The sequence below is a fragment of the Manacus candei genome, unplaced genomic scaffold (genome assembly GCF_025592945.1).
Source record: "Manacus candei isolate 608988 ecotype Guabito, Panama unplaced genomic scaffold, ASM2559294v1 h1tg000001l, whole genome shotgun sequence".
NCBI lineage: Eukaryota > Metazoa > Chordata > Aves > Passeriformes > Pipridae > Manacus > Manacus candei.
The window spans coordinates 114,688-125,000 of NW_026138049.1; the positions used below are offsets into that span (position 1 = coordinate 114,688).

The following is a 10,313-nucleotide window of genomic DNA, read 5'->3' on the forward strand; positions in this document are numbered from 1 at the left end:
CTGGGATCCCACTCAGGGGTCCCATTTTGGGGCTCCACTCTGGGATTTGGACCCCCTTTGGCTCCTATTTTGGGGTCCCAGAGCGAAGCCCCTTAATGAGACCCCAAAACGGGACACCCCAAACAGGATCCTTTAAAGTGACTTTATTTTGGGGGTTTTATCCCGTTTTTTTTTAATTCCCGCTCCCTCAGCCGCGGGCTCTAGGACCGCGCGGCGCCGGCTCAGCGCGCAGGGGCGGCTCAGCCCCCTCCCCTTCTTTTAAAACCCCTTTTCCAATCCTCATTTCCGGCCAAATTTTTCCCGGCCATCTTCCCGACCCCGTTACCGGGCGGGCTCCCGGGAATTTGTCGGGATTCATGGATGAAGAGGATGATGAAGAGCGGGACGAGGAGCTGGAAGAGCCGCTGGAAGCGGCGGGTGAGCGCGGGCGGGGCGGCCAAAATGGCGGCGGCTCTGAGGGGGGAGAGAATTGGCGGGAACTCCCTCACGGAGAAAAGGGGGGGGGGGGTCCCTTTTCCTTGGGATTTCCATCCTAAAATAATGCCCCAAAATTCCCAAAAAACGTTGGAATTCGATGCTTATCGCTTGTTGGATCGATTAAAAATCAAAAGAACGCGGAATTTGGTGGTTTTATCGCAGGGGACAGAGTGATGGTGCACCTGGACCCGGATTGTTTCTACGCGCGGGTGGAAATGCTGCGGAATCCCGAATTAAAAGACAAACCGTTAGGTAAGATTTATTTTTTCCTCGCTCGTTTCGGCCTTAAATTAAGAGATTAATTAAATTAGGGGTTAAATTAAATGTAGGAGGCGCTCCTAAATCCTCCGGAGGATCATTTTAGGGACGGGCGGTCGTGAGGGAGACGCGCCGAAGAGCCCGCGAAGCGCCGAGAAAATGGGATTTAAATCCTATTTTTCCACATTTTTTTAATTTCTTTTTTTTTTCAGGAGTCACGGGTAGAAAATTCCCTATTTTTTTTTTATTTTTGGGGGGAGAGGATGGGTAAGTCCTGTGTTTTTTCTTGCTAGGAAGCAGAATTCCCCAGGGAAAAGCGCTGCTGAGGCGAATCCCTTAAATATCCTTAAAAATCCCTTTAAAATGCCTTAAAATTTCTTTAAAATCCCTTAAAAATTCCTTAAAAATCTCTTACAAAATTCCTTAAAAATCCCTTAAAAATTCCTTAAAAATCTCTTACAAAATTCCTTTAAAATTCCTTAAAAATGCCTTAAAAATTTCTTTAAATTTTCTTAAAAATCCCTTACAAAATTCCTTAAAAATTCTTAAAAATACCTTAAAAATTCCTTAAATATCCTTAAAGTATCCTTAAAATATCCTTTAAATATCCTTTAAATATTCTTCAAAATTCCTTCAAAATCCCTTAAAAATCCCTTAAAAATCCCTTAAAAATCCCTTTAAAATCCCTTAAAAATCCCTTAAAAATTCCTTAAAAATTCCTTTAAAGTTCCTTGAAAATCCCTTAAAAATTTCTTTACAGTTTCTTAAAAGTTCCTTAAAAATTCCTTAAAAATATCTTAAAAATTCTTTAAAAATTCTTAAAAAATCCTTAAAAAATCCTTTAAAATTCCTGAAAAATTCCTGAAAAACACCTTTAAAATCCCTTAAAAATCCCTTAAAAATCCCTTAAAAATTCCTTAAAAATTCCTTAAAAAAACCTTAAAAAATCCTTTAAAAATCCCTTAAAAAATCCTTGAAAAATCCCTTAAAAAATCCTTGAAAATCCTTTAAAAATCCCTTAAAAAATCCTTAAAAATCCCTTAAAAATCCTTAAAATATTCCTTAAATATCCTTAAAAATCCCTAAAAAATTCTTTAAAAATACCTTAAAAATAGTCCTTGGGATGGGGCACAAAAAAATCCCAAAATTCAGGGAATAATCTCATTTTTATCCCGAATTTCCCAGGTTTTTTTACGGATTAATTTCCCTTAAAAAAATCAAAAAATTCAGGGAAAAATCTCATTTTTCTCCTTATTTTTATCCTCATTTTTTTCCTAATTTTCCCAAGATTTTTAGGGATTAATTTGGCATCAAAAAAATCCCAAAATTCAGGGAATAATCTCATTTTTATCCTTATTTTTATCCTGAATTTCCCAGGTTTTTTAGGGATTAATTTGCCTTAAAAAAATCCCAAAGTTCAGGGAAAAATCCCATTTTTATCCCAAATTTCCCATTTTTTTAGGGATTAATTTCCCTTAAAAAAATCCCAAAATTCAGGGAAAAAATCTCATTTTTCTCCTGATTTTTCTCCTGATTTTTATTCTGATTTTCCCAAGATTAAATCCTGTTAAAATTATTTAAAATGTCTTAAAATTTCCTGAAAAATTCCTGAAAAATTCTTTAAAAATTCTTGAAAAATCCCTGAAAAATTCCTGAAAATTTTCTGAAAAATTCCTTTAAAATTCTTTAAAAGTCCTTTAAAAATCCCTTAAAAATCCCTTAAAAATTCCTTAAAAAATTCCATGAAAATGTCTTGAAAATTCCTTAAAAATTCCTTAAAAATTCCTGAAAAATTCTTTAAAAATTCCTGAAAAATTCTTTAAAAATTCCTGAAAAATTCTTTAAAAATTCCTGAAAAATTCTTTAAAAAATCCTTAAAAATCCCTAAAAAATCCTTTAAAAAATCCCTTAAAAATCCTTAAAAAATCCCTAAAAAATCCCTTCAAAATTCCTTTAAAAATCCCTTAAAAATCCCCAAAAAATCCCTAAAAAATCCCTTCAAAATTCCTTTAAAAATCCTTAAAAAATCCCTTAAAAATCCCCAAAAAATCCCTAAAAAATCCTTTAAAAAATCCCTTAAAAATCCTTTAAAAATCCCTTAAAAAATCCTAAAAAAATCCCTAAAATTCCCTGAAAAATCCCTTAAAAAATCCCTTAAAAATCCATAAAAAATCCTTAATAAATCCTTAAAAATCCTTTAAAAAATCCCTTAAAAATCCATAAAAAATCCCTTCAAAATTCCTTTAAAAATCCAAAAAAAGTCCCTAAAAAATCCTTTAAAAAATCCTGAAAAATTCCTTAAAAAATCCTTAAAAAATCCCTTAAAAATCCCAAAAAAATCCATAAAAAATCCCTTCAAAATTCCTTTAAAAATCCTTAAAAAATCCCTTAAAAATCCCAAAAAAATCCCTAAAAAATCCTTTAAAAAATCCCTTAAAAATCCTTAAAAAATCCCTTAAAAATCCCTTAAAAATTCCTTAAAAAATCCTTAAAAAATCCCTTAAAAATTCCTTAAAAAATCCTTAAAAAATCCTTTCACCCAAAAAAGCCCAAAATTCCACCAAAAAATCCCCCAAAAAAGCCCAAAATTCCCAGGAAAAATCACCCAAAAAATCCCAAAATTCCACCAAAAAATCACCCAAAAACCCCCAAAATTCCACAAAAAAATCACCCAAAAAAGCCCAAAATTCCCAGGAAAAATCACCCAAAATAGCCCAAAATTCCACAGAAAATTCACCTTAAAAATCCCAAAATTCCACCAAAAAATCACCCAAAAAAGCCCAAAATTCCACAAAAAAACCACCCCAAAACCCCCAAAATTCCACCAAAAAATCACCTAAAAAACCCCAAAATTCCACCAAAAAATCACCCAAAAAATCCCAAAATTCCACCAAAAAATCACCCAAAAACCCCCAAAATTCCACAAAAAAAATCACCCAAAAAAGCCCAAAATTCCACAAAAAAATCACCCAAAAAAGCCCAAAATTCCCAAGAAAAATCCCCCAAAAAATCCCAAAATTCCACCAAAAAATCACCCAAAAAACCCCAAAATTCCACAAAAAAATCACCCAAAAAAGCCCAAAATTCCACCAAAAAATCACCCAAAAAAGCCCAAAATTCCACAGAAAAATCACCTAAAAAATCCCAAAATTCCACAAAAAAATCACCTAAAAACCCCCAAAATTCCCCCAGGAAAAATCCCCCAAAAAACCCCAAAATTCCACAAAAAAATCACCCAAAAAATCCCAAAATTCCACCAAAAAATCACCCAAAAAACCCCAAAATTCCACCAAAAAATCACCCAAAAAATCCCAAAATTCCACCAAAAAATCACCCAAAAAAGCCCAAAATTCCACAAAAAAATCACCCAAAAAAGCCCAAAATTCCACCAAAAAATCACCCAAAAAACCCCAAAATTCCACAAAAAAAATCACCCAAAAAATCCCAAAATTCCACAAAAAAATCACCCAAAAAAGCCCAAAATTCCACAAAAAAATCACCCAAAAAATCCCAAAATTCCCAAGAAAAATCCCCAAAAAAACCCCAAAATTCCACCAAAAAATCACCCAAAAAACCCCAAAATTCCTCCAAAAAATCCCAAAATTCCACCAAAAAATCACCTAAAAAATCCCAAAATTCCACAAAAAAATCACCCAAAAAAGCCCAAAATTCCACCAAAAAATCACCCAAAAAAGCCCAAAATTCCACAAAAAAATCACCCAAAAAAGCCCAAAATTCCCAGGAAAAATCCCCCAAAAAATCCCAAAATTCCACCAAAAAATCACCCAAAAAAGCCCAAAATTCCACCAAAAAATCACCCAAAAAAGCCCAAAATTCCACCAAAAAATCACCCAAAAACCCCCAAAATTCACAAAAAAATCACCCAAAAAACCCCAAAATTCCTGGGAAAAATCACCCAAAAAAGCCCAAAATTCCACCAAAAAATCACCCCAAAAATCCCAAAATTCCACCAAAAAATCACCCAAAAAACCCCAAAATTCCACAAAAAAATCACCCAAAAAAGCCCAAAATTCCACCAAAAAATCACCCAAAAAATCCCAAAATTCCACAAAAAAATCACCTAAAAAAGCCCAAAATTCCACCAAAAAATCACCCAAAAAAGCCCAAAATTCCACCAAAAAATCACCCAAAAAAGCCCAAAATTCCACCAAAAAATCACCCAAAAAAGCCCAAAATTCCACCAAAAAATCACCCAAAAAAGCCCAAAATTCCACCGAAAAATCACCCAAAAAAGCCCAAAATTCCACCAAAAAATCACCCAAAAAATCCCAAAATTCCACCAAAAAATCACCCAAAAAAGCCCAAAATTCCACCAAAAAATCACCCAAAAAAGCCCAAAATTCCACCGAAAAATCACCCAAACTTTAAGGCTTTATAATAATTTCAGTTAACTTTAATCTCTTTATTTAATTTATTATATTAATTTAATTTGCCTTTGATTGTTTTTAATCCAAGTTTATTAAGATAACTTATTCTCTTTAGTTAATTCAAGTTAATTTAAATTAACTTTAATTATCTTTAATGCATTATAATTTCATTTAATTTTAATTCCCTTTAATTAATACCTATAATAACTTCAATTGTATTAATAATAAAATAATATAATAAAATTGTAATGATAATTTTACTGAGAATAATCATTAAGTAATAATAATAATGATGATAATTACAATAATATTGACAAGAGGAATAATAATAAAATAATAAAATAGTAATAGTTGCAATAACTTTAAAAATAGGACTAATAAAACAATAATAATAATAATAGTAATAATTGCAATAATATTAATAGTAGAAATAATAGTAAAATAATAATAAAATAATAAAAATAATAATAATAGTAATAATTGCAATAATATTAACAGTAGCAATAATAATAAAATAATAATAAAATAATAAAAATAATACTAGTAATAATTGCAATAATATTAACAGTAGAAATAATAATAAAATAATAATAAAATAATAAAAATAATAATAGTAATAATTGCAATAATATTAACAGTGCAAATAATAATAAAATAATAAAAATAATAATAGTAATAATTGCAATAATATTAACAATCATTATAATAATAATATATAATAATTATATATAATTATATATAATTATAATAATAATAAATAATAATATATATAAAATATATAATATATAATCATAAAATAATAATATGTATAATATTATAATAATAATATATAATCATTATATATATTATATAATGTAATGTATATTATATTATAATAATATGATATAATATCTAATATAATAATATATAATAATATAATATAATAATAATAATAACAATGGTAATAATGGCAATAATATTAACAATAGGAATCATAATAAAATAATAATAATAATTAAAAATACTAGTAGTAATAATGGCAATAATATTAACAACCAGAATAATAATCATAAATTATAATAATAGCAAAAATAAAATAATAATAATAATAAATAGTAATAATAATTATATAATAATTATATTTGCAATAATAATAATAATAGAAATAATAATAATAATATAATGTAATATTAGAAATAATAATTATAATAGCTCTAAAAACCCCCAATATTCCCATTTTTCTGCCCGGCACTTCCGGGTTTTCCAGGTTATTTTTAGGGAATGAAGAGGGAAAAAAAACCCGGAGCAAAGTCCAGGGAAGGAGGGGAAAATTCCCAGAAAAACCCGGAGCAAAGGTCAGGGAGGGAGGGGAGAATTCCCAGAAAATGAAATGAAATACAATAAAATGAAATAAAATGAAATAAAATAAAATAAAATAAAATAAAGAAAATAAAATAAAATAGAAATGAAAAAAAATAAAATTAAATAAAATAAAAATGAAATGAAATAAATTAAAATAAAATAAAAATAAAATGAAATGAAATGAAATAAAATAAAATAAAAATAAAATAAAATGAAATGAAATAAAATAAAATAAAAATAAAATAAAATAAATAAAATAAAATAAATTAAAATAAAATATATTAAAATAAAATAAAATGAAATGAAATGAAATAAAATAGAAATGAAATAAAATAAAAATAAAATAAAATAAAATAAAATGAAATGAAATTAAAATAAAATAAAATAATAAAATAAAATAAATAAAATAAAATAAAATAAAAATAAAATAAAATATAATAAAATCAAATAAAATAAAATGAAATGAAATGAAATAAAATAAAATAAAAATATAATAAATAAAATAAAATAAAATAAAAATAAAATAAAATATAATAAAATAAAATAAAATGAAATGAAATAAAATAGAAATGAAATAAAATAAAAATAAAATAAAATAAAATGAAATAAAATGAAATGAAATTAAAATAAAATAAAATAATAAAATAAAATAAAATAAATAAAATAAAAATAAAATAAAATATAATAAAATAAAATGAAATGAAATGAAATGAAATAAAATAAAATAAAAATATAATAAATAAAATAAAATAAAAATAAAATAAAAATAAAATAAAATGAAATAAAATAAAATAAAATAAAATAAAATAAAAATGAAATAAAATAAAATAAAAATAAAATAAAAAATAAAATAAAATAAAATAAGATAAAATAAAATAAAATAAAATAATATAAAATAAAATAAAAATAAAATAAAAATAAAATAAAATGAAATAAAATAAAATAAAATAAAATAAAAATGAAATAAAATAAAATAAAAATATAAAAAATAAAATAAAATAAAAATAAAATAAAAATAAAATGAAATAAAATAAAATAAAATAAAATAAAATTAAATAAAAATGAAATAAAATAAAATAAGATAAAAATAAATAAAAATAAAATAAAAATAAAATAAAATAAAATAAAAATAAAATAAAATAATATAAAATAAAAATAAAATAGAAATAAAATAGAAATGAAATAAAATACAAATGAAATAAAAATAAAAAATAAAGATAAAATGAAATAAAAATAAAATAGATAAAATGAAATAAAAATAAAAAAATAAAAATGAAATGAAATGAAATAAAATAAAATAAAAATGAAATAAAATAGAAATGAAATAAAATAAAAATGAAATAAAAATGAAATGAAATAAAATAAAATGAAATAAATAAAAATAAAATAAAATGAAATAAAATAAGATAAAATAAAATAAAATAAAATAAAAATGAAATGAAATAGAAATGAAATAAAATAAAAATGAAATAAAATAAAATAAAAATAAAAAAATAAAAATAAAATAAAATAAAAATAAAATAAAACAAAATAAAATAAACATGAAATAAAAAAATTAAAATTAAATTAAATTAAAATAAAAGTGGCTGCCGGGGATTTTCCGGGATGGGGGCGGAACCAGGCGGGGTTTAGGGTTTGAATTAGAGAAAAATCCTTGGGAATTCTGTAAAAATCCTTAAAAATTCCTTCAAAATTCCTAAAAAATCCCTAAAAAACCCTTTAAAAATCCCTAAAAAATCCCTTTAAAAATCCCTAAAAAATCCTTTAAAAATCCCTAAAAAATCCCTTTAAAACCCCTTAAAAATCCCAAAAAAATCCCTTAAAAATCCCTAAAAAATCCTTTTAAAAATCCCTAAAAAATCCCTTAAAAACCCTTTAAAAATCCCAAAAAAACCCTTTAAAAATCCAAAAAAAATCCCTTAAAAATCCCTTAAAAATCCTTTAAAAATCCCTTTAAAATCCCTTAAAAATCTTTTAAAAATCCTTTAAAAAATCATTTAAAAATCCCTTAAAAATTTCTTTAAAAATCCCTAAAAAAATCCCTAAAAAATCCCTTTAAAAATCCTTTAAAAATCCCTAAAAAATCCCTAAAAAACCCTTTAAAAATCCCTTAAAAAATCCCTTTAAAAATCCCTAAAAAATCCTTAAAAAATCCATAAAAATACCTAAAAGATCCTTTAAAAATCCTTAAAAATCCCTTAAAAAACCCTTTAAAAATCCCTAAAAAATCCTTTAAAAGTCCTTAAAAATTCCTTTAAAAATCCTTTAAAAATCCCTAAAAAATCCCTTTAAAACCCCTTAAAAATTCCTTTTAAAAATCCCTTAAAAATCCCTAAAAATTCCCTTAAAAATCCTTTAAAAATCACTAAAAAATCCCCAAAAAATCCTTTAAAAATCCCTAAAAAATCCTTTAAAAATCCCTAAAAAATCCCTTAAAAATCCCTAAAAAATCCTTTTAAAAATCCTTAAAAATCCCTAAAAAACCCTTTAAAAATCCCTTAAAAATTTCAGGATCATTCCCTCTAAATCCTGGAATTTTTCCCCCCCAGGAGAAAACCAGGAAGTGACAAATTCCCGACAAAATAACCCGGAAAAATCAGATTTTTTTTCCCCCCAAACCGGGAAGAAAAAAGAGGGAAAATCCCATTTTGGAATTTGCATAAAAGGGGGCGGAGCCAAAGGCACTTCCTGAAATTCCAGAGTATAAAAAAACCCGGGAAAAAATTAAGGGAGCCAATTCTGAGCTTGGAATATTCCCAAGAGCTGCTCTGGAAATTTGGGAATATCCAGGGGTAAGTTGGGGATTTTTAGGGAAGGGGGTTTTGGGGGAAAAGGGGGGGAAATGGGGATTTTTTAGGGAATTAATTTGAATTTTTGGGGGTTTTTGGAGGGTTTTTGGAGGATTTTTTAAGGTTTTTTTGTGGGAAAAAGAGGGGAAAAAATGCTGGGAAAAGGGGGAAAAGGGAGAAAAAAGGAGGGGAAATGGGGAAAAAATGGGATTAAAAAATGAGGGGAAAAGAGGAAAAAAGGGATAAAAAAAGGGGAAAAAAAGGGATAAAAAAAGGAGGAAAATTGGGAAAAAAAGGGATAAAAAAAGGAGGAAAAAAGGGGAAAAAAGAGGGAAAAAAGGGATTAAAAAAGGAGGGAAGAGGGGGAAAAAAGGGATAAAAAGGAGGAAAAAAGGGATAAAAAAGGGGGGAAAAGGGATTAAAAAAAGAAAAAAAAGGGGTAAAAAAAGGAGGAAAAAAGGGATAAAAAAAGGAGGAAAATGGGATAAAAAAGGGGGAAAAAAGGGATTAAAAAAGGAGGGAAAAGGGGGGAAATGGGATAAAAAAAGGAGGAAAAAATGGAATAAAAAAGGAGGAAAATGGGGGGAAAAGGGATTAAAAAAAGGAGGAAAATGGGGGGAAAAAGGGATAAAAAAAGGAGGAAAATGGGATAAAAAAAGGGGGAAAAAGGGATTAAAAAAGGAGGAAAAAAGGGATAAAAAAGGGGGGAAAAAGGGATAAAAAAAGGAGGAAAATGGGATAAAAAAGGGGGAAAAAACGGAGGGAAAAGGGGGAAAAAATGGGATAAAAAAAGGAGGAAAATGGGGGGAAAAGGGGATTAAAAAAGGAGGAAAATGGGGAAAAAGGGATTAAAAAAGGAGGGAAAAGGGAGAAAAAAAGGGATAAAAAAAGAGGAAAAAAGGGATAAAAAAGGGGGAAAAAAAGGAGGAAAAAAGGGATAAAAAAGGGGGAAAAGGGGGGAAAAAGGGATTAAAAAAGGAGGGAAGAGGGGGAAAAAAGGGATAAAAAGGAGGAAAAAAGGGATAAAAAAGGGGGGAAAAGGGATTAAAAAAGGAGGAAA

General features: G+C 26.9%; 1 protein-coding gene across 3 annotated transcripts in view; it reads left to right on the plus strand.

The window, feature by feature from the left end:
- The first annotated feature begins 278 nt into the window (after positions 1-278).
- Positions 279-10,313, plus strand: part of LOC127478674 (collagen alpha-1(VIII) chain-like) — a 40,991-nt gene continuing 30,956 nt past the window's right edge. For 2 of the 3 annotated variants that reach the window (XM_051771814.1, XM_051808826.1), the window contains exons 1-2: positions 389-417; positions 640-729. Coding sequence is in view for 1 of the 3 variants with exons in the window: in XM_051777031.1 (XP_051632991.1) it covers positions 357-417; positions 640-729 (151 nt within the window). In the remaining 2 variants the exon portion in view is untranslated. Of the gene's footprint in view, positions 418-639; positions 730-10,313 lie in introns of all 3 variants that reach the window. The other variant, XM_051777031.1, reaches the window with a different exon arrangement.